At 44.2% G+C, this 24,761-nt stretch overlaps 1 protein-coding gene across 2 annotated transcripts in view; it reads left to right on the top strand.

Moving 5' to 3' along the window:
* The window catches only part of Sel1l (SEL1L adaptor subunit of ERAD E3 ubiquitin ligase), a 42,627-nt gene extending 24,459 nt beyond the window's left edge, over window positions 1–18,168 (top strand). For both annotated transcript variants that reach the window (XM_021178763.2, XM_021178760.2), the window contains exons 11-21: window positions 465–521; window positions 3,933–4,001; window positions 5,936–6,013; window positions 6,878–6,940; window positions 7,920–8,007; window positions 8,310–8,458; window positions 9,090–9,255; window positions 9,520–9,594; window positions 10,220–10,392; window positions 12,217–12,345; window positions 14,171–18,168. In XM_021178763.2, coding sequence (XP_021034422.1) covers window positions 465–521; window positions 3,933–4,001; window positions 5,936–6,013; window positions 6,878–6,940; window positions 7,920–8,007; window positions 8,310–8,458; window positions 9,090–9,255; window positions 9,520–9,594; window positions 10,220–10,392; window positions 12,217–12,345; window positions 14,171–14,380 — 1,257 coding nt within the window. In that variant the 3' untranslated portion in view covers window positions 14,381–18,168. The remainder of the gene's footprint in view (window positions 1–464; window positions 522–3,932; window positions 4,002–5,935; window positions 6,014–6,877; window positions 6,941–7,919; window positions 8,008–8,309; window positions 8,459–9,089; window positions 9,256–9,519; window positions 9,595–10,219; window positions 10,393–12,216; window positions 12,346–14,170) is intronic.
* Window positions 18,169–24,761: the final 6,593 nt, after the last annotated feature.

Raw genomic sequence — 24,761 nt, 5'->3', positions numbered from 1 at the left:
TGTGCCCAGAACCCACATACGTCCTAAGTGAGTGTGGCTCCTGCCTGCAGTGTGCTAGAACTCAGAACACAGAGACAGGGTCCCCAGAGTAAGCTGGCTGGCTAGAGTAGCCTTATTGGGGATCTCTGGGGTGAGTTGAGAGAGCCTGCCTCCATGAATAAGATGGAGAGCAGCTGAGGAATTCTAACATCAACCCCGGGCTTCCTCCTGCCTGCAGTTGCACCTGCACACATGTGTGCTTACACACGTGTGAAAATACATCCGTTCACAAACTCGGTATACATATACAAACGAGTGTTGTTTGTTTAAGGCATGCCTCTTTAGGTCTTGGCAGTTCTAAGATAATTGAAAAAGAATAAAGACTCAGGATTAAAGACTGGATTTCTAGTCTTGACTGCTGGTCTGACTTTAATTGCATGCCAGGTGCTCACTTTCACCTTTGCATCATTTGTGTTGCTTTTCAGGTTGGACTGGGACAGCTGCATCTGCATGGAGGGCGTGGAGTAGAACAGAATCACCAGGTATCCACCCTGTTGTAGGGCTTTCTTTACATTGTAGCAAAACATGGTGCTGTGTGTGTGTGTGTGCGTGTGTGTGTGTGTGTGTGTGTGCGTGTGCGTGTGTGTGTGTGTGCTTAGCTTGTCAGGCTCATTAACACCTGCCACAAATGAACTCTCATGACCTACCTGATGCCTGATAAATACATGAATACACCTCAGAAGGGCCAGAAAGGTTTCATTTACGTTGTGTGTGTGTGCCTATGTCTATGTGTGTCTGGGTGTGCCTGTTTCGGTATGCCATGTGTGAGCATGTGCTGATACAGAGGCCAGAAAAGGATGTCAGACACCTTGGAGCTTGAGTCACAGGTGGGTGTGAGCCACCAGATGTGGGTGCTGAGAACAGTACTCAGGTCCTGTAGAAGAATGCAGCGTGTGCTCTTAACTGCCAAGCCATCTCTGCAGCCCCAGATTTTATTACTCTTAAACTTAGCTCTTACTACTGCCCCAAACCCACATACACATCTTGACTTTCTTGTTGCTCTTAAATATATACTAGAACTGGGTCTGCAGACACCTTTTGGGGCTGGAGAGCTGGCTCAGCAGCTAGGAGTACTTGCTGCTCTTACAGGATCCTGAATTCTGTTCTCAGCACCTGTGCCAACAGTTTATAGCTAGCCTCTCCAGTTCCAGAGGATCTGACACCTCTGGGGCCCTGCAGTTACCTATACTCAGGTATACATACACACACTCAGACACACATAAATACTCAAAATTAAAAATTATTTTTTTTAAAAAAAGCAAAATGGAAGCTATAAAAAAGAGCACTTTTTTAAAGGATCCTTTCTAGGACTGAGGAAATGTTATTAGAAATCAGAAGCAGACAGCTATTCCCATCTAATCTATAGCTACTCACCAAGTTGTATCTGCTTTCTGTCCTAAAGATGACTGATCTCTTTCCTTCACTCCATCATTGACACCTGCCACTTGTCTGAATCACCTGCCACCTGCAGTTTCTAAGTGTCGATGTGTCTCTGTAAACACAGAACCCATCCTGTGGTTCACCTAAAACTCTCAGTGCTCTGTAGGTTCTAGTAGCTTAAAGATTTTCCCTTTAACATGACATCCAAGACCCATCCCAGTGTCTGTACCCCTCCAACCCATTGCTGTCTAAGGCAGGAGCACACAAGTTTCTAAGGTCTTTCAACCTATTGAGAGCCTCTCTTTCTCATGACTTTAAGGGATGTCCCCCTGTCTGTGGTGACCATCCTACCCAGCCTCAAGAATTCAACATCAACCTGTAATGTCTCCCCATCAACCCCGTCCCCACTCCAGAAAAGACCACACATGACAAAGGATGCCTGAGAATATGTGCTCTTTGTGATTCTTGCCCACGGTAGATTAATTTGTTATATAACTTGTTTTCCTGGCTAGAGCCTAAGTTCAAGAGAGCACAGCCATGTGTACCTTGTTTACCATTTTATCCAGACCCCAGCAGAACCAAGCACGTAGTAAGTTCTCAAGAAGGATTTGTCAAACTCATAAAACTCTTATTTTGCTATCATGCTAACTAACTATACCAAGTAAAGGTGGCTTTTCTTTATTTGGGCAGCTTTTGGCAGCTGCTGCTGTCTCTTGGTCACCAAAATGTATGCTAGATGCTGCTACTTAACAAAAATAATGAGAGCGCGGGATTCTGATAGGCTTTGCCCAGAGCGCTTGCATAGCAAGAACTGGGAGTGTGCTGTGTGCTGTGTGCTGCGGAAGCCTGTAAAACAGCTCTACAGTGGAAGGTTGTTTCACGGGCTCTGCGAAAGGAAGGAAAGGATTTCCCAGCACCAGTCCAACAAACAGTGCAGTTTCTACTGTGTGCCAGGCACTGCCAGGTTTTCAGAACACAGCACTGGACAGGAAGCTGACAGGAAAGACTTCTTTAGGGAGAAGAGGGTAGTGTATTGACCCTGGAGGTAGAGCCATTCCAGGGCAAAAGGATAGGGGTAGAAGAGAGTGAGGCTGGTATTCTCATATTGCTGACATCGTAGGACATAGTAATTCTGAGTCAGTCAGTGCTTGCTCGTGTCAGCTGAACCTCTGTATTTCAAGGGACTCTTAGAGCCAGCATGCTCAGATTTGAAAACATTGGCTTTTGCTACAATGGGGAAAGTGAGTTAGTAGAATCCCAAAATACAATCAGGGAAATGAAAGTGGAGAATATTTCAGACGTTCATATGAGAGAAAATGTAATATGGAATAGAACCGTGGTACAGACCGTCAGCAAGGAGGCTCATTTTGTACTTTGTGAGCTCCATAATTAGACAAGCTCCGAGCTCAGAAATGTAAATATAGATGCTGCCATCATGTAGATGGTAATGTGAAGCATGGTAAGGCTGCTCAGAGAATATAAAATGAAAATGGGGGCATCAGTTGAGCCTTGAAGAACTTGACTGTAAAGAGGCAGATGGTAGAATAAGGGTTAGCAAGGGTGGCTTCTATGGTGCAGGTAGAGACAGGGCTAAGGAGACCAGTACAGAGTGACACTTGAAGGCAAGAGAGTGAGGTAGACTGCAGAGGGTGCTGCAGAGGGGCAGAGTGAGATGACAGACTTGTACTAGTGATGCAAAGGTTGTGCTTAACTTAACAAGCTTCCTTCTGAAGTAGTCAGTGAAAGCCAGTCGCGTGTAGAAAGGAGAACTCTGTAGTGGTCCCATTGAAGAGAAGCTGAAAGTCTGAAGAAAAAAATGTGTTTTGTATTTCTTGGTATATTTTTTAGTAACAGATTAAGGAAAGTGTACTTGAACAAAAAAGAATAGAGAGGGAGAGGATAAATCATCCAGAGAAACAAGCACCAGGCAACAGAAGTGAGCCACGGCAGCGTTGAGCTGAGAGGGTGGCACTGAGTGTCCCCCAGCACAGTGCTTAGCCGTGGACTCCAGCCCCAGACTTTCCTCACTATACAAAGGCAGTTGTACTTCAGAATATGCCCAGGCCTTGCGGCTGCCTCTTAGTTTCTTTCCTTCCTCACGGGTACCAATAGTAAAGTAGACTGCTGAAGTAGCGCTGCCTGACCCCTATCACATCTCCTATAAATAAGAGATCATCTATCTTATCTGCGAAGTTTAGGGAACACCATTTCTCTGTGGTTATAAAACTTGTAGTTATACACAATTCTGATTGAAATCCTGATGAATATTCTTGGGGGTTTTTTGTTGGTGGTGGTGGTGGTGGTAGTTTTTTGTTTGTTCCTTTTTTAAATTAGATATTTCCCTTATTTACATTTCAAATGTTGTCCGCTTTCCTGGTTTCCCCTCCTAAATATTCTTGTTTTAAAAGCCACTTTAATATAGGGAAAAAAATGTTTCCTGATATTCCTGAAATAAGTGTTTTTGTTGAAAAGAATTCTGTTAAGAAATAATTATTGTTATAATTCTCTCACAGAGAGCGTTTGACTACTTCAACTTAGCAGCGAATGCTGGCAATTCACACGCTATGGCCTTCCTGGGAAAGGTACTGTACACCTGCAGTTGTTTATAGAACAGCAAAATACAATTCTCAGTGCAAGTGTACTATGTCCTGTCTTAAGGTCAATGCTGTGTGAAGCACTTTCTCAGACAACTTAGACATAGCATTTGTTCCTCAATGTGTTCACTGTGAGCTCCTAGTGTTGTGTCTATCTGTTGTGTACAGTGATGAGGGTTGTATTGTATGCTGCATGCGTTTTACTAAGAGTCATAGTTGCATTTCTTTTCACAGTGGAGTGAGTGAGAGGGATTTCAGCATTTGTCTGCAGATCTTTTCATTGTCTTAAATATGACAACTGTGAGCACCTCTAAGTGTAGTCATCTAAAACCTAATGAATGATTCTATGTCAGGGAAGAATTCCATTTTCACTAATTTTAACATTAAAACAGTGCAAACTGGCAGTTGTTCATGTATAGCCAAATCATAAAGTAGAGAAATTCAGGTGGATTCCAAAAATTTTACATATAGGGAAATCTCTTCCAGGCTCACCACATAATCCCAGCCAGCAAACTAGGAGCTGGAGCATTCTATGCAAGCATTCCAATGTCATTGTGTGTACTGTGTTGTACTGATGCTGTGGGAGTGAGCATCATAACACGGGATCTTTCCTTTTTCCTTTATCTGTTTTATTCCCAACATTTTTACTTAAATTACTAATTAATCCTATGTCTAAAAGCAACCTTAGTGCTGTTTCCTTAGTGTATTATGTGGATGGGAAGCACTGCTGGCCACTTGTTTTCCTGTCTTCTTAGGCCTTACCTGGGCCTATAGTCATTCTTGTTTATACCTTGTTAAATAACTTTTTAGTTACTTAACTTTTAGTCAACTTTTGTTTCTGTGTGTTTGCACACAGATACTGTGTGTATAGGTGTGCATACACATGTGTGTGTCTAGAGAGAGAGACCAGAAAACAGCCTTGGGTATCATCCACCTTATTTTTGAGACAGGGTCTCTCATTGGCCTGGAACTTAACTAGTAGGCCAGGTTAGCTGTCCAGCAGGCCTCTTGAATCTGCCTTCTGTCTCTGCCTCCCAAGCTCTGAGGCTGCAGGTGCACACCATCATGTCCACCTTCTTTATATATGGGCTCTGGGTTCTAGCTTAGGTCTCCATGCCTGCATCCAGTAGTTTACCAACAGAGCCATCTCCCCAGCTACCTGTTAACACCAGATGCATCTTTTACCCTGTCCTGGGGCAACTTGGTAGAGGAAAGGGCAACGCAGACTTTGGGACTCTTGAAAGTCTGCTTGTACTGATGGGATCAGTCATCTGGTCTCAACTCAGTTATTAGCCACCTAACTGCCCAGGGTTAAAGATTTCTTTGCCTGGCCTGGTTAGATGGCTCAGCAAATAAAAACGATACCTAGGACCCAGACTGTTGATGGGGAGGAACAAGTTGTCCTCTGACCTCCACACATGTACTGTTACCTGCATACCTACCCATAAGCACATATACATAAGCAAATGTTATTTTCACATTTTAAGATTTCTTGAGGCAGCCAGTAACCTGCTTTATATATTCAAATACATACATATACATATATATATATATATATTTAATAGAATACCAAATACTTAAAAATATGTGCCGGACGTGGTGGCCCACGCCTTTAATCCCAGCACTCGGGACGCAGAGGCAGGTGGATTTCTGAGTTCGAGGCCAGCCTGGTCTACAGAGTGAGTTCCAGGACAGCCAGGACTATACAGAGAAACCCTGTCTCGAAAAAACAAAAACAAAAACAAAAATATGTATATATTTACCAATAAAAGTCTGCTTTCAATTCTATACTTTTCTATGAAGAATTGTAAACTTTGTGGGGTAATGTCATGAAAGCTAGTAACAGTGAAAATTAGATGAGTAGGGGAAACACTGTCTGGAGACTGGGGATGACTCCACATGAAATCTGGGCTGTTTTCCAGATGTATTCTGAAGGAAGTGACATCGTACCTCAGAGTAATGAGACGGCACTTCACTACTTTAAGAAAGCTGCTGACATGGTAAGACTTCCCAACCTGTGTGCTGTTACCAGAGTTCCCTGAGTGGGTGTGTTGAAGGATTAATCATAACAACTGGGCGAGTGTTAGCTTAGTGTTTCCTAATCTGGAGAATACTAGTTCTTAGCCAAGAAATTGGGAGTTACAAAACCTACCTCAGCTGCATCCATAATCTAGTTCTATTGATAAAAGCATCCATAATCTAGTTCTATTGATAGCCATGATGCACAACTTGGGCTTTCTTTGACCCAGAAAAAAAAACGCGTATAGGATACTTAAAACCCTGTATGCTTTCTGAGTATTTCCCGACCTCTTTCCAACTGTAGATGACTGTGCATCACAGTGGTACTTGAGAAATGCTGTGACGCGTCTTTTTATGATGTCATCTATCCCTCTGAGTTGAGTGAATTCTAGAATTTTCTGTTTACTTGACTCTATGTCACTGCATTAGTCTTAAGGACCATTACCTGCAGGTAGCATTGTTGCTGTTAACATGACTGCTGACTCTGCCCCATGGCATCGTCCTTCCTTCTTCCTCAGGCAGGAAAGCACCAATGCATAAATGCCTCACGGGCAGTAATGGTAGCCACATTGTGTCACAAATTCATGGTACTGATGGTCATAAGTCAGGTCATAAGAATTGATCTTAAAGGCAGTTAATGCTTTAATCCTTGAAAGCAAATACTGACAGTGCACTGGTGTCTAAAAGGCAAGTTATGTTTAATATGGCTAGAAAGAAAAAGGTTGTCCTTATTTGGAAACTACTTAAGACATATTTCAGTGTCCTCAACCATTTCTTTTGTAGTCATTTGTCCGCCCCTGTGTTTGATGCTCTTATCACTGTTGTCTGATTTCTCTGGTTTACAGGGCAACCCGGTGGGACAGAGCGGGCTTGGAATGGCCTACCTCTACGGAAGAGGCGTTCAAGTTGTAAGTGTGCAGTGTGGCATGCTGGCGTTAGGGAGCAGTCAGCCAGTACTGGTGGGAGGTAGTCCTTGACCAGAGCCACCCAGCTTAGTGAGCCATCCCACTGCAGCAAGCCAGAGCCGTCCCTGCTGACTCATTAGCTGGCTTGTTCCTCACACCTCACCTAACTGCCTCCTTAGGCCAACTCCATCTCTGGACCATCTGACGGGTAGAGTTCTTCTGAGTCTCTCCCTTCTGGGCAGACTCCTTTGCTCCTTCCAGCCTTTGCCTCTGTTCTCTCCAGTCCTTTGCTGAAAGCCCAGTGCCTCCAAAGAACGAGCCTTGATAAGCCACCTTAGTTCTTGGTTGTCAGGTTTCTGTCTCATAGCCAGGTCACCAGTAACCTCCTAAATGTCGGTGTTGTGTCTGCAAGCACTTGCTTGTCCTCGGCCCTCCTCTCAGGGCAGCTGCCACTGAATCATGATGTTATTCCAAGCAACATACATTGCTGTGTCTGAAACTAAAGGCTGGGTTTTTAAATCTTACCTGTAGTTTTTTTCTAACATAAAAAACAGTGATGCCTTTGACTCCTGGTAAGTAGGATACCAAATTTCAGAGTAATGTATTTTAAGTTTTTCTACAGTTACATAGGCCTTTGGGATTGAAAAACAGCATCTTTTGATGTACACAGGAAGGAAACAAATAAAAAATAGTATTACTTAATATGAGAAAAATTAAGGTTTAACGGTGTATAGTAGTAAAAAGAGTTTTTCTTAATTCGTGCTCTAGTGTTCTACTTGTGTTTCTGCTTTCTGAGGTCAAACATAAATTGTTTCACAAAACTCTTTCTTTAATCTAAAATTTTTTTTTAATGTTTATGTTTTTGTGTTTGTTTGTTTGTTTGTTTAGAATATGTAGACTTTGTTTACACAGCACGTGGCTCTGGGCTTCCCTGTGTATCAGTCTTTACTGCTTTCTTACCATTTGACCTCTCCTTCTACAGAATTATGACCTGGCCCTCAAGTATTTCCAGAAAGCTGCTGAGCAAGGCTGGGTGGATGGGCAGCTGCAGCTCGGCTCTATGTACTACAGTAGGTATCATCAGAGTGAGTGACAGAGGGAACAGTCGCAGCCAGTGTCCACTAGATGGCGATAGCATAAAGAAACGGGGGAGTCAGTTCTGGGAAGTTCATACTCTATCAATTCAATTACTTATGCCTCTCGTTTCTCATTACCATTTGTATTAATCTGCATTGGTGAGATTGACATGTTTTGCTGGGTAAGACCTCTGACTTCCAGTGGGTTCATTCCTCTTGAAGTTTCTCTGGTGCTTACCTAAATCCTGTTTCAGACTGCTCGCCTTTCATTTGTCCTTGTTTTATCTTTCTTGCAGATGGCATTGGAGTCAAGAGAGATTATAAGCAGGCCTTGAAGTATTTTAATCTGGCTTCGCAAGGAGGCCATATCTTGGCTTTCTATAACCTAGCACAGATGCACGCCAGCGGCACAGGGGTGATGCGGTCCTGTCACACTGCAGTGGAGGTGAGGTCTGTTCTGTAGCTTGTCTGTAGGAATGGGTTTACTGCTGGAAAGACCTGCCCTTTGCATGCCAGTTCCCCTAACCTGATTCCTTCCATGGTCGAAGCTGACTCCACTCACTAGCCTTGACACACTGAGGGAAGAAACTGGCGAGCTATGCTTACTGCTGTCCTCACCTGTTTGTTCCTGTAAGAAGCAGTGTTTGCAAGGGTCAGTGTAGATGATGCTAGTATCAAAGAGTACATTGAAAGAGGTATGGAAAGAGCAAGGCCAGCATCTCCTAGCTGGGATGGCTTCCCCTCCGCTCTCACACCTGTCGTTGGAGGCACACTGATAAAGGCTTCGAACCCTTTGGAGATCTGTCTTTGCTTTATTTAGAGTCCTCACTTGTAAACTGAGATTTTTCATAGAACTCACCTCATGAACAGTCCTCAGGTAGGAGAATGTGCTGATGCCTGTAATACACAGGTGTCTCTAGAACAGCCCTGGCCACAGTAAATAGTCTGCAGGTTGCTGTTGTTTTTACTATGTGTTTGCTTCTAAAGAGTAAGGAAAGCCAGAAGTCAGCAGGTCATGGAGCAGATTTAATCATCAGCCCAGCCAAGCTGCCAAGGTTTTGTTCCTCTTTGCACAGTTGTTTAAGAACGTGTGTGAGCGAGGTCGCTGGTCAGAGAGACTGATGACTGCCTACAACAGCTATAAGGATGAGGACTACAATGCTGCAGTGCTCCAGTACCTCCTGCTGGCTGAGCAGGGCTACGAGGTGGCACAGAGTAACGCAGCCTTCATCCTCGACCAGAGTAAGTCCTGTTGACGCTTTAACCACGTTAGCAATATAGTTTCAAAGTGAAGTGAACAACAAACTCCCCTTTCCCTACCCGAGTCCCTAGACTGGGCTAAAACCTGCTCCAGGAAGTAGTGTCATCCTGACCCAGTGATTCCTTTGAACCTGGCGTTTTCTAACGCTTCTTTACTTCCCAGACTGCCTTAATTTAGTATTTACTGTCCTCCACCCTATTTTACAAGCGAAAACACTTGGTTTCTGTTTCACATCTCTCCTGTAGGAGAAGCAACCATTGTAGGTGAGAATGAAACTTACCCCAGAGCTTTACTGCATTGGAACAGGGCCGCCTCCCAAGGTGAGTGGCTGATTGTCAGAATGAGCCTTACCCAGACTTCTCACTCTGTTGGTTTCTCTGTTGGTCTCATGGACATCGTCAGACACTGCTACGTACCTTGTGATCAGCCTTCATTCCTCGGTCAGTGGTTGCAGTGCCAGACCTTGATGGACATTTCCATCACCATTTGGTTTTTAGCTTCAGGCTGGTTGACTGTATTAATTGAAAACTGAAAAATGTGTAATAGAATTCCAGCCTGAAATGGAAAAGAACTCTTAGCTTTCCCTACCCTTTCTTTAATGTATTTTTCTCACACACTCCTCTCCACGTTAGGCCTCTCCTTCTCCAGTCGTCACAGTGCTCACACTCAATGGTGGTTTACATTCAGTGACGTAGGTAGAGCATGGTCCTTTGAAGAGTGGCATTAGTGAAGCAGCCCTGACTTCTCTATGCCTGTTACGTGCTTTCTGAGAAGAGATGATGTCTACTCTAAATGTTTAAGTGACATTAGAACTTGGCTCAGGGAGCCTTTTAAAGTTTTTCTACTACAAACGAAAATTCTGTTTTATATATGCATGGTAACTTTTAATTTCTTTTAAGCACACTTTCTCAGCGGTTTGGGGTTTACTTTTGATTTTTATTTCAGGTTACACTGTGGCTAGAATCAAGCTTGGCGACTACCACTTCTATGGCTTTGGCACTGATGTGGATTATGAGACTGCATTTATTCATTACCGCCTGGCTTCTGAGCAGCAGCACAGCGCCCAAGCTATGTTTAACCTGGGCTACATGCACGAGAAGGGCCTAGGCATTAAACAGGTGAGTGTGGGCCACGCTGGCGCTGAGGAGCAGGGGGAGACGCCTGTACTGCAGGAAAGCAGTGCTTCTGGGATTCTGTCAGACCTCGGGCTACAGGAGGAGAAGCGGGCCTCCAGTGTGTCAGCACTGTCCCTGCACCTCATACCTAGCACATACATGAGGGTGAGCTCTGCTCTATGCTGGGTAGTGCTCTCTGTTGAAAGCCTCTTCTTTCAGGAACTGTATCAGCATTTAGTCATCACAGTTGCCTCTGAATCATTTTGAAATGGAATAAAATCTTTTCTACCGATGAACGTTTTCCTAATCTTCATCTTCCTAATGAAATCTAGTTTTCTTTAGAATGGCTCTAAGTTTTGCCCTGTCTACCCCAAAAGGGTTCAGAGAAAGTGTTACTACTTGTATGCTTTGGAATAAAGACTACGATAAGAGTATTCTAGAAGAGAAGTGGGGTCCAACCTGTGAAAATAAGTAATTGGACACAAAACTCACAGTGAGTTCATAGCATGGCATGACTTACAGCGTGTCACAGTCACCCTTTCCTTTCTTTCCTGCTTTGTAAATGAAGTCAACATTCTTACTACTACCAGCTCGTCAGTGCTGCTGGACATGCTGGCACACCCTGTAACAGGGTAGAGGCAAGAGGTCGGGGTCAAGGTCTTCTTCAGCTACCCAGCTCATTAAACGCCTGTCTGGGCTAAGTGAGGCCCTGTCTCAAAACAACAGAAACGGCAAAATTCAGTTCAACACCATGTAAACTGCTACTAAAGTATGAAGGTTGATGATTAGAAAATGTGACTCAGGATGTGGTTTCATGTGGCTTCGTTACCCATTAGTCATACACAGCACAACGGCTACGGTAGCACATTAAGTTGGATCCACAGTCTCAAAAGATTCCATTGTAAAAAATGTTTAAATTATGTATGTTTAATTGGGTACTAGCCACAGTCTTCCTATTAATTGAAAGTGCTCTTCTCTTTAACAAATGACACATGTGAGGGCTGGGGTGAGGACCAACTGAAAGTAGCGTCTTCTGGTTAGTCTGTGTGTGGAAGAGGTAACTTGTGGTGGTCCTTGTCCTTTGCCATGTGTCGTAGCGTTCTGTCCTATAAGTTTGGTTTGCTTCAGAGCTCCCAGCACCCTGTCCTGCCATTCTGAAATCTGAACCAGCCATCCTGGGGCAGAATTAGTTATGACTTGGGTGGCTCTTTTCAGATTCCTGTAAGCAAGACTGTGACGGTTTGTGTCTAGTCAGCACAGGAGCCTGCTCAGAAAACAGCATAGCAAAATGACTGCCTAGACAGTGATCTGCAAGGTCTTCCCACCCCAGAGAATAAAACTGCAGCCCTCTTCTGTAGACGTGGGCTACCACGTGCACAGGCGTGGCCCAGGCACTCTGTCTTAGCAAAGCACACAGTAGAAGTTGAGAGATCCTCAAATAGATTGCCATACTTCTCTAGCCCAGGACCAGCTGCAGATTTTTGACGGTGCTACCCCAGTGTAGGACCAGAGATGCTTGCACTGACTAAAGTTAGCTTGAGACTTAGAGACTTTTCGTGGAAGTCTCCAGGTCAGTAATATGATGTTAGGCGTGTGGCTGAATCCACTGTGTCTACACATAAAATCTGAGGTTGGATTAGAGGAAATGCATTACATTTTCCAATTCCTGATTTTAAATTTTCCAAATGGTTTAGTTAGATAATTAGAGGAGTTTCGCCTGGGTAAAGCTTAAGGCTGTCCTTTAGGTAACAGACATTGATTTAGGTCGGATCTTGAAAGGCTAACACAAATTTTTCTGAAACATTTCCTTTGCTTTCTGTCCTCTAGGACATTCACCTTGCAAAACGCTTTTATGACATGGCAGCCGAGGCTAGCCCAGATGCACAAGTACCTGTGTTCCTCGCACTCTGCAAATTAGGTGTCGTCTATTTCTTACAGTACATACGGGAAGCAAACGTAAGTGAGCTGTGGCTCTTAGTTAGAGATACAAATTATGTCACTTTCTCAGGCCTGGAGAATAAAAGTTGGAGGCACAGAGTCTCTCTGTCATCCCAGGTAAAGGGCAAATGAATTCCTCGTGGGTAACCTGTAGAGCAGGCAGGAGCACAGTTTTCAGGTGGCATTTCTCAGAGCTCTTAACACGAAAGCACGTGGCATCGGTGCAGGTGTTTTCTGGTTCAGGGAAAACAGACAACCCGTGACACTCTGAAACAGTAATAAACATTAAGTCAGACGAATTCCCGTCAACAACTCAGACCAGTACCGAAAGAAGACTAAGCTAGAGGGGAAGCCAGCAAGCTGATTCACTGTATATCTGATTGTTCTCAGTGCCATACAAGTCAACACGATGACAGAGCTGCTGGTCTAATAGAGCCTCAGCTGCTTACGTGGGCTGATGGAGCCTAAAGAGGAGGGGAGTTACCTGTTCCCTTCAAAGCTACCACCTGGAGAAACAAGGCTTACATGGACGTGCCCGTGGGCTCTACCACTTAGATTTTGCTCCTGTCCCCATATTCTCTGATAGTGGATTCACCGGTGCAGCATTCGGTTCCATAAACACTATGATGCTCGAAGTTGTTGTTGGAGCCATCATCAGGGTCAAGTTGTCCTTATGCAGAGTAATAAGTAAGCAGTGCTTCTCCCACACTAACATAAGCAGTGGACTCCTCTCCCTCTGCCCTTACCACACCACTGAGATCCTCCACACAGATTCCCAGAACCCAGGATACCTTAGATTCGTACATATGTATAATGTCAGTGGTTGCAGTTCCCTGGTAGCATGAGCCAGTATGCTGTACTTCCTGCCAGAATGCACTAGGCAGCTCACCGTGAGGACTAGGTTGAGGTGTGGGGACAGAGTAGTGCCTGGCCTGGGCTGGGTCTCATACCCAGCCAACAGGAGGTGGCTCTAACACTCTGCAGGGCTGTCCCAGACCCTTGTACCCCACACTTTTCCTCAGTAAGTGCAGTCTAGGATACAGGATGGCAGCATACCATCTTGTATGGAGAGGAATCTTTTGCTGTCTTTCTATACAGATCTAGAAAGAGAACAGTAAGATTCTCCAACTGAAACAAAAAAAGAACAAAGCAATCCCAGTCCATCAAAAAGCAAGAGAAATAAGTATTGATGGGAAGGAGGTCAGACTAGATGAACAGACACAAAATTCCCTGGGAACATAATCATTTCCTGGATTTTCTTTTTCCTACAAAATTAAGCACCTGTGCCTACAAATGTGTATTATGGGAGCTCTTGGGCATAATTTTACAAAATCTCATAGACTAGGAATGTAACTTGTAAGTTCAAATTTCTTTGTAAAATGGTGTGCATTTTAATTAAAACAACCAAAAAGAGGTGTTTGTTCATCAACTGGACACCTGGTCCTGTAGCTGTCAGTTCCATGGGAGAAGCACAGCTGGCTGTCACCTGCCTGCTGTCACTGCGGACAGGTTAGAGGTATGCCAGGATTCAGATTTGGGGGGAGGGGGAGGTCTTTTATTATTCTGCTGATCCTTTCAGATATCTACTAGAGAAATAGCTAGAAATTGCCGAATTAGATTTCTGATGGGAAAAAACAGACATCTGATGTCCGCTATTAGGAAACCCTAGCTTAGGTCTTGAGACACACCCTCTGGGTGTCAGTAGAAGGGTTTAAAAATCATCACAGTGTCCTAGAATTTAGTTTTTCAAAGTCTCATGCTTATGTCTGCTGTTAAGTAACTAGCTTCAGAGTTCTTTCACCGACATCGAAGTGCTAATGCTTTTTGTGTTGTTCTCATTAAGATTCGAGATCTATTCACGCAACTCGATATGGACCAGCTTTTGGGACCCGAGTGGGACCTTTACCTCATGACCATCATTGCACTGCTGTTGGGTACAGTCATAGCTTACAGGCAGCGACAGCACCAGGACATACCAGTTCCCAGGCCCCCAGGGCCACGGCCGGCTCCTCCCCAGCAGGAAGGACCACCAGAGCAGCAGCCACCACAGTAGCAGCCACACACTCACCTGGGTCGGTGACCACTGGGGAGCTGCTTGCTGAGAACGCTTGCATTTGATGTAGGGCTCTGGATGGTGGCCACCGCCTGGAAGAGGCGTGAGGAGTGTTGAATCCCAGAAGCTGCTTAGAACCTGCTGCCTTCCTTTTCAGGGATGTGTAGCTCTCGCCAGAGCTGCAGTGAATGTTTGTTTCAGTGCCATACGGAATGACAACTCTCAGTGGCTTTCCTCTTTCCTTTTTCTTTCTTCGTTCTGCAAACATACACAAGACACTCGCTCGAGTCATGTCTACTGTACCCTATCTTTCCTGAGAGACCTTTCGTCATCCTGTCGATGTGCATAACTTCTTACCTGTCTTCTAAGGTCCTGAGCATTGACAACCTGGGGAAACCCAGTAAGTTGCAAGTTTAACCCTAAAAACATGCTTAAGTCTGAGACTAGAACTTGCCATTAAGTCAAAAGCAAAACAAGCCAAGCAGGACGTCTTCAGGGTGTTTGGGAAATGCAGTAACTGGGAAATTTTACCAGTACATGCCAGGTCATATGTTTGGCACTCTTATTTTAAAAGGGATTATTGAACGGATTCCTGTGCTGTGACTGTGACACTTCCTAGCAAACTTCTCTTCCTCGAAGACTGAAAGGCTTTGCTAAAGACTTCATGACGTCACATCCCTGCCATGGAGTAGAAGTCAAACTCAGTGAGCTGACTCCGTGCTCTCACAGAGGACTTTGCCCCCAGCTACTCGTGTGATCTGTGTATACAGAGCCCTAGTCCAGATGCCAGAGGATGATCTAAATGGAGAAATCAGAAAACAGCCTTAACCAACTTGAGGTGGGATCTGGGACATGCCCTCCCTCGGGTAGATGTGTTGCTTCCTGGGTCTCATTTTACTTCACATTTCTTCTGGCACAGAGAACAGACAACCCTCCGAAAGTCTTCAAATATGAAATGCTATTGTCAAGATTGGCAGGTAGTGACTTCCTTTGTAATACTAAAATACTAAAATACTCAGATAATGGAGGATGGGTTAGACCCAATGCATGGCAAAACCAAAGGCCTGGGTGAACCATTGTGTATGCTGTGGGAGCTTTTTATTTCTGACGGTTTGATGTGGCTGTAGAAAGTCAGCCACTGCATAGCTGTTGTGTTATCGCCCGTCTGTTGTAAACGCCTGCTTCAGTAAGAGGCAAAAAACGACGATTGAGACCTTCACATAATCACCCCTACGAAAGAACCAAAGCCCAAGCTGAATTTGTGGTTTGTGTAACCAAATCTGTGGGTGGTAGCGTTCGTAGCCAGCACCCCACGGGAGCTCACGCCCCCTGTTCATTATCACCTTTACATTGTTTTCTGTAATCCTTGTCTGCAATGAAACTTGACTTTATCACTTGTGGAGTTTGGAAAGCTTTGAGTTTGAATGTTGGGATTGTAATCAGAATTCAATTTAGTTCATCTATATTGAACATGAAGGCTTTAAATGTGAAGTTGTGTACATTTGTGTGTGCTCACAGTATTATGGGAAACCCAGTAAGCAAAAATTTTCCTCGAAGATATTTGCCTCCAAATTTGAAGACATGGCCACAGAGAGGCAGATCTTTGAGAGGCAGCCAGCATTCCTCTCAAAAATGTAATGTTGCTTTGGGCTTGTAAATAGTAAGGCTTACTTGGTGTCCTGTGCTGAAAGACTAGATTGTGAGCGGAGCAGTAAACAGGGTCCTTAGCCCCGCCTCCTCTCCCAGCCCCTCCCTCAGCCCAGGAAAGGAAATAACACGGCCCATCTCTCTTCCTTTAGAAGGCAGGTTTTACATTATTCACAGGAACTGGGCACAGTGGTGTGTAGCCGAAGTCTCCTGTCACTGGGCGACTGAGGGAGGAAACTCACAGTAGGCTAGGGGGTTAAGACCAGCTTAGGCAATACAACAAGACCCAGTCTCTAAAAATAAATAAATAAAAAGATGGGAAACTCTAAGAAGCCAGCGGCTTCTGTGGTTTTCCTGTGCCATCCACCTCAGGCCTCCTTGGATGGCAGCAGTTTTGCCTCCATCTTTACTTCCTACAGAAAGTACTTGAAGAAAAGGATCTCTTAAAATAGCATACACTACCTAAGGCTGAATGGGACGGTCTAGGTTTGTTCTTCATGTAGCAGACTTGCCCCTTGCTGTCCTTTTACGAATGGTCACTACAGAGACTTTTACCCTGTTTCCAGCCTGCGGCATCTACTACGAGAAATCTAGAGAGCGTGTTTAAAAGAACTCAGTTCTCGCTGCCTCTTTCCTAGATGACTTCAAAATGCTTTGCTCTGTTCTCTTACCGTCTGTGGGACGTGGTACCTAAGCAAATAGGAATTGGGTTCGGTGTTTCTCTTAAAAATAATGCACAGTACTTACTAATGGCATCCATTTGAATAAAGTGGCAATAAAGCTAGTTGATGTCAGTGACATTAAGCCAACTCCAGGATTCGGGAGTTTTAGCGTTAGGATTTAGATTTACCAGCTAGAGCGTGGCTTCCTTCCTCCCTGTAGCCCATCCCTACTGCTGCCTTTCGTGGTCTGTCTTGCAGGTCTGTCTTGCAGCCTACCAAGGCTCTCTGATGAGCCTCTGTTCTCCTGTGCCCCTGCCCTGTTGGACAACCAGCTATGTCAGAGTCTAGAGAACACAAGTTTTACTTCTGTGGTAGTGTACAAAAGTGGAGTTTTTGTTTTTGAAATTTTTGTTTCTGATTTCTGGGTTTTCTTAGTTACTAGCCGATAATACAGAAAAAGGTCAGACAGGGGCTTTATTTTTCCCCAAATTTATTAATACCTAAACTAGATTAATGTAAAAGTACAAGTCCTAAATCTTGGTACTCCTGAAGGTTTGTAATTCTTCTGAAAAAAATATAGATAGATAGATTAATTTCTGAACATATTATCACTCACCATCTCTACCTTGGAGAAGCGTTAGAACCCTGCTCCAGGGGTCTGGTGAGGAGCGGGTGGCTGGGGGGTTCTCTACACAGAATTTGGTTTCGTCTGGCTGCTTGGTTGGGTTTTCTCTCTCCTCTGCTCCCCAGGTTTGCTCTCTCCTGCTTAGGAGCAGCCATGGCAGCCTCCACATGCAGACCTCAACCCCTCGTGTGTGTGGCATTTGCACCAGTGACCAATCACATCTGCAAAATACGCAAGAAGATACGCAAGAAGTAACCGGAACAAAGGAAAACTATTTTATGAAAAAAAAAAAAAAAACTATTTTCATCAGTTATTGCTCAGATACGAGAGAAACTATTTCTGGATGCTGTATTGTCAGGTTTTTAAGTGGGTATTATTCTTTGAAAAAGAAGCTAAGTGTCTTCACCCACTAGAGACTTGAAGAAAGTTTGAAATAATCCCATATAGCAATGATTTCTATGTTAAAGAGCCTGTTTACACATCAGAAAGCCGATTTTGTATGCATATGAAGGGCCCTTTGGTTATGAGCAGGGAGCCATCCAGATGTTCTTTCTTTACTATTTATTGGTGAACGATCTGACACTATTTCTCTTTTATTTAAAAGACAATGTTGATATGATCAAAGTATGACCACTAGAAATGTTGAGGGACATGCTTAAAGAGCATAAGCTGATGTCATGAAGGAACACCATACTAGACTTTTTGTAAATTTATTTTGTATTTAATGGAATGCAGTATAACGGCTGGTGACGTGTATTATAATTGTGTAAACAAATCCTGTTAATAGAGAGATGTACAGATTCATTTTGTACTGTATCTGGAAACTTGTGAAATAAAGACCCCCTCTCTGGTTATCTGTCTGTGGGCGTGTGCGGCATTCAAAGGCCTCCATGTGCAGACTTTGCTCTTAACCTGAAGATTGAACATTTTAGCTAACCCTTAGTGAAGTACAGAAATGAAATTCTAGAATGCATTCATCTGGGGAAATTTGAATCTGTCTTTCATTTTTAATATCTGTCAGATTCCCATGCACTAATTGAACATTGTCCCGGGAGGATATAAATTTACCAGGAAGTGGTAACTATAGAATCTGATGTTTGACCTCAGTCTGCCTGAGATGTCGGAAGTACACACACCTCTGTTTACACTGGTTATAGTCCAAACTTAGCAAAGGATATCTGCCTGCTCATCCCAGAGGGCTTGCAGAGACACAGATACAGCGCAATAAGGCCTACTTAAAATCAGATATCAATAAAGAGGACACAGAGGAACAGCCCTAGCTGAGAGTAAGTGTTGTGCACACAGTTCTAGCTAGGGGTATGGCGTGTGGCAGTGGGAGAGGGCTTCCTAATGAAATAGGAGGAGCTTTGGGTTGCATCCTTAAGAAAAGAAAGGAAGCAAGCCGGAAGAGAGTCATAGGTTTGTCCTTCAGCACCCTAGCTGACAACTCAGAGGTGATAAAAGCCAGGTGGCCCAGCTTAGCAACATCAGATCCTTGGGTAAGAAGTCTAGATAATGCAGACTGCCACAAATAAAATTTTGGGTCTCAACTGCTACTCCAAGGAACACAGCTACCTGAGATGGCCTAGGCTAAAGTAAAAGTGAAGACAGAAACATCCAAGTGACAGCCTCCGAAGTGTGCCTGGAATTAGGCACGGTGGCTGTATACCACTAACAGAATTTCTGTGTGGGTGCTACAGTGAAGCCTTCAGTCTTCGTTCATTGGCTGTTACAGCACCTGTCCTTTAGCTTCCTTGAGAGCAATCACATACATTGGATATACCCCCATGGGAAGCTGCTGATGCTGAACTGTGGAGTTGAGAGTTTATCCATCTGCATTTCCCAGACGCTTCGACCATGGCCTTGCCCATTGTATCTTTCTAGGTGTGAGAACTACACACAATTTTAAAAATAGAACCATTTCTGTAGTAGAAACTATGAAAAACATGCAGAAGGAAACATCTTCTATTTCCCAGGAATGTAAGAGTTAAAAAACAAAACAACAACACTTTAGAATCCACTAGTCCAAGAGGATGAGTTCCTGGACCAGCTACAACTTAGAAAGCAGATTGAACATAAGTGGATCCTGAGAATTCTACCAAGCTGGTATTATGTGGATAATGTCCCATTTTGGACAAAACCAACTTTCCTAATGCCAAGTTGTACTCTGGATTAATTTCATCGTAATACAGTAGTATCAAAAAGCTGAGTGTAGTGGTGCATACCTTTAATCCCTGCCTTCAGAGGCAGGAGGGTCTCTGAGTTCAAGACCAGCAAGTTCCAGGACAGCCAGGGCTTTAAAGAGAGACCTTGTCTCAAAAATAAATGAAGGAAGAAAGAAGGAAAAGAAAAGATATAACCTGACAAACTTGCTGTTTGAACAATTTTGTTTGGTAACATCTTATACAATGCATGCAAATGGCCTTCTTACAGAAAGGATTGAAAATAGCATACTATTTGCCTATTACCCGATTTTGACATGCACTGAAATAAGTAGGACTGTCCACAGTGGAGCTGCAAACGGCTGCCTCTGTTCATTTGAGGAGCTCCCCCTGCCCCCGCGCCCCACTTTGTTTCATTAGTATCTATTTCATCCCTCACTTGAAACTTAAAAGTAATGGCAAACTTGGTGTTGATGCCAAAGTGTGTATTAAGTTTTATTTTCAGAAATGCATGCTTTCTTTTTTTTTCAATTTTTTATTAGATATTTTCTTCATTTACATTTCAAATGTTATCCTGAAAGTCCCTTACACCCTCCCCATGCCCTGCTCCCCTACCCACCCACTCCCACTTCTTGGCCCTGTCGTTCTCCTGTACTGAGGCATATAAAGTTTGCAAGACCAAGGGGCCTTTCTTCCCAGTGATGGCCGACTAGGCCATCTTCTGCTATATAAGAAATGCATGCTTTCTTATATGAATTAAGTAGCATGTGGTCTGCCAGCTACCCCACCACCACCACCACCCTTTGAACATCCATCTTGCTCAACCCAGTTTCCTTTTGCCTTCTCTTGGCCTCCTAATAGGACCAGCCTCCCTTTGAGAAGGACTTCTCCCAAGTCTTAAAAGTACTGGGAGGGCCACGTGGCCCAAGTAAGGACTCTGAACTTGGAAAATGAGGCCGTCACTGTTTTACATGATACAAGAATTCAGTGAGTCATGAAATGAGCAGATAGAAACCATTCTTGGAAGCAGACTTATTTTGAGCTCTCAAATGCATCTGTGAGTTTCAGAATTTACCCATCTGGGTTTCCCCACTCCCCTCCCCGCACCACCCCCACCCCTGGCTCTTTGTGTATGGCCAGCGATGGGGAGCAGAGGGAGCCTTCGAGCTGGCGCTCATGTGCTTCATCTCGGAGAACAGTTGCTCTGGCATCCCGCACGCATGCTACTTTTGAATAGCGTTGTTTGGTAACATCTTACGCAATGCATGCAAATGTACATCTCACAGAAAGGATTGAAAATAGCATACTATTTCCCTATAAACCGATTTTGACATGAACTGAAATAGTCCACAGTACAGCTGCAAACAGCTGCCTCTGTTCATTTGAAGAGCACACACATACATACATACATACATACACACACACACACACACACACACACACACACACTTTGTTCCATTGGTATCTTTTTCATCCCCCATTTGAGACTTTAAAGTAATTAAGCCATCATAACAAAACTAACATTTTCTATATACTTGGGTTGGTGAAACCAAGAAAGAATCTAGTCGGTGTCACATACAGCTCGGTAAGTTCCCGTGGAGACACGCATGCCTTAAGATAGCGACCGGAAGTACCATAAGCAGGAAGAAGACCCCAGCGTTAACTGAAGAGAACCTGGTTGCCTCCCTCCGGCCTGTTAGCTTTATTAAACAGCTCTTGTCACCATTCTGGACCATGAGACAGAGGTGTGAGGGAGGGGTCAGAGTCCTACACCGCCATGGCCTGCAGCTGTGTTCCCCTCCACTCCTTCCACCAGCCCTCTTGAACAGCTTAATGCAGTGGTTCTCAAGCTAGGGTAGGGATCAAACAACCCTATTCCCAGGGGTCACCTAAGTCCATCAGAAAACTCGGATATTTCCATCACGATTCATAACAGTATTGACATTATAATAAGTCTTTGTTTATGTCTTTCCTTGCACAGCCTTTATTGTGTTCACTGCATCACTGAGGTAAATCTGAAGATGAGTGTGCAGGGAAGAATGAATGGAGAATGGCTCTGTCCTCTAAGAGACATCTCCACCACTGACTGAACACCAATGTGCTTGGCATGCATTACTGAGCTGGATTGTAATGACTCCATGATGTCACTCCCTCTCTCATCTCTCTCCCAACCGCTGAAGAAGCAAACTTCTGAAAGGCTGAGCAACTTGAGATTGCTCAACTGGTGCTAGTCATAAAAAAAAAAAAAATAAAAAAAACTCAAATGCAAATAAAAGATGTTCCTAGCTCGAATACTCGGGTTCTTAAACTACTGTGATATGCTATATGCCCTGAATGCAGCGTGGTAAGCTCTATAATAGAGATGTGGACAGTCCTGTGGGGAACAAAAAGTAATGACACAAAGGGCAACATCTGCCCCCTTCCATGTCACCCTGTCCATACTAACAGGCTGTTCTGTATTTAGCATGGGCTGCTAAAATTGTTTACAGGTGCCGGACGTGGTGGCGCACACCTTTAATCCCAGCACTTGGGAGGCAGAGGCAGGTGGATTTCTGAGTTCGAGGCCAGCCTGGTCTACAGAGTGAGTTCCAGGGCAGCCAGGGTTACACAGAGAAGCCCTGTCTCGAAAAAAAAAAATTGTTTACAGGTATCCTGGTATCATGCTATTACTATAAGCATGACAGGCATATGGAGTGTTGTGAGGGTCATACATCTCTGCTCCACCATGTCTAGGGCAGAGTGAAATGACTTAAATGGCTATAGGAGCCTAGTGACCAAGACTTGAACCTTTTCCCCTAGGCCTGGCATCTCTACCTGAAGCCAGAATAACCAAAGGTCCGTCCTGCACTCATAAGCTTGGCTCCTGGGCTAGCCTGCCCAAAACCTCTGGGAGCCAGCCAGGATCTCTCTAAGGGGGGAGAAAGACTAAAGACTCAAAGCAAACATCCAAAGAGCTCAAGTAGAGCTGCAAGCTGCTTTAGGGTTGCATTTCACGAATTAGCATGGAAATAGGCAATGTCTGGCATCTAGACCCCTTCTCTACAAGGTGGGAAAGCAAGGATAATGCCAGGAATTAAACAACACCCCATGCTGGAGGACTTCATCGGTGGCCTTCAGCAACTTCTCATGCCCAAGCTGTTTCCATAGTACCAATTTTCAGGTGTAACTGTCATCTGCCCAGTTTGCCTATAGATTTTGGATCACCGGCTCCATTATGACACATCTGGGCTATTGAAGATTAGTGGAGCCAGCGAGTGCCTATGTGTGTGTGGACACTCAGTGCCAGCTGTGCCTGCCTCAGTTCTTCTGGCTTCTCTTTTCCTGAGGCTCCCTGAGGCCTCTCTGCCCTCTAGCCAGGCTTGTGCTCCAGTCAAGCCCATCTGATATGCACCCTTGTGTGTTTCTTAGATAGCTCTTCTTATCATTGATTACAGTCTTTGCCTGCTGTACTCTCCTGGCTTGTAAATCCCAAGACAGGCACCAGTCTGTCTTGTTCCCCCTCAGGGGTCCAGAGCTTGGCATGATGCCCAACATGCAAATTAATTTGTTTCATTTTTTTGAATTAGCAGATGGAGTTTCTAGTTGGAAGAACATGGAAAAAGGGGGCGTTGACATCCAGAGAAAGTGCAGACGTGCAAATGGACATTTAACAGTTTGAGTGGTGCCCCATGGCTTAGCCACTGTATATGAGACTTCCCTGAACTCTCTCAAGTCCCAAGAAGGATGGAGATATCCCTTCTGAGAAATCAGCTTAGGAGAGGGACAAGTGGCCCACATCACCTGGAGGGAGGCCTGCTCAGGAATCTCTCCCACACACAGGCAGTGTCCAAGAAATAGGAACAGAAAGTTTAACATTGAACTCGACCCACTGGAGTAACAAAGCCCTTTCCAAACTAAGAAGAGGGAAGCATGGAGTACTTAGAGCATCAATGAAAAGAAACCAAAACAACCTCTGCCCTCTTTAGCTGTGCTGTTCCAATCCCATCCAATGCTACCTGGGTGTTTACTGCACCCAAGCCTGGACAAGAAAGGAGGAGAGAAAGGCAGTGTAGCCAGGGGGGCTGTGAGTGCCACCAGGAGATGCCACCTTTGCCCTGTGTCTACTAACTCCCACGGGACATGGGCCCTTCCATGCATATCTTTCTTCACTCAGAAAGTCTGGCTATCATAAAGATGAAAAACTTGCCTGGAATATATATAGTTGAGCCCCTTTTCTGAAAAGTCTTATCAAGTTGGTAAAGTACCATTAAACACTAGCTGATCACTAAAAATGTCTAGTTCCTTTTTAGGATTCTGTGACTCCAGCGGTTACACAGCCATCTTCGTCCTGTGGGGTGTGGCTATGTAGAAAGAATGGGTACATAGAGAACAGAGACCACAATGCAGACAGACTCCTCTCACTCACCCAGTACTGCTTCCATCTAAGCTAAACAACAAGTCGGGCTGAACTACCTACCATTCACTTGTCGACCAGGCAAGTCCAACCTACACCCTGTTGCCACGTGCATCCAAAGGCAGCAATGACTGCAACCTAGCACAAAATCGTAAACTCGCTGGTAACATCATGAGATTATTTTGTTACTCAATTGCACGATCCTCAAATGTGAACGCTGTCGATGATAACGCCATGTTCCCATCTACGTCAAATGATTGAATGCATCAGTTCAGAGTCTAAGCTCTTGTGTGCGTCTGTTTTCAACTAGGAATCTCACGTTGTTTTTTAATCTGGACCTATCTACCAGTTCCTCTTGAGGTAAAGAAGACAAAGTCATGAGGCTATCTGTGCAGAAGAATGGAACGACTCGGGGTGGGGATGGGGGGAGGGGGAGCAAGGAGCATGGGATCAGGGGCAGTGAGGAAGGGAATGAAGGATAATGACGTTATAATGAGACACGTATATGAAAATATCGCAATGAAATCAATTACTTTATAAGCAAATGTAATCCTCTAAAAAAAAAAACATGGGTGTAGTTTCCAAAGTATCCCCTAGAGGGCACCAGAGTGTCACACCGGAAAAAAAGTTGTGCGTGGTTTTTGTTTTTGTTGTTTTGTTTTGCTTTGTTTAAAAAAAAAAAGACAAGTTGGGGTGTGGAGGGCGCAGGGAATGGAATATGGAGTGTAAAAAAAATAAATTAATTTATATCATAAAAAAAGACAGGTTTTCCAGTATTTTGTGTTTGTTTTGGTTTGGTTTGTTTTTCCAGGCTACTTTTCTGAAATGAAGTTATCATACATACATACATTATCATACATAATACTGAAGTTGCAGGGAACACATGTCACCT

Source organism: Mus caroli, chromosome 12, assembly GCF_900094665.2.
Source record: "Mus caroli chromosome 12, CAROLI_EIJ_v1.1, whole genome shotgun sequence".
Taxonomy (NCBI): Eukaryota; Metazoa; Chordata; class Mammalia; order Rodentia; family Muridae; genus Mus; species Mus caroli.
Note: the sequence above shows the minus strand (reverse complement) of the source record. Positions and strands in the feature narration are given on the sequence as shown.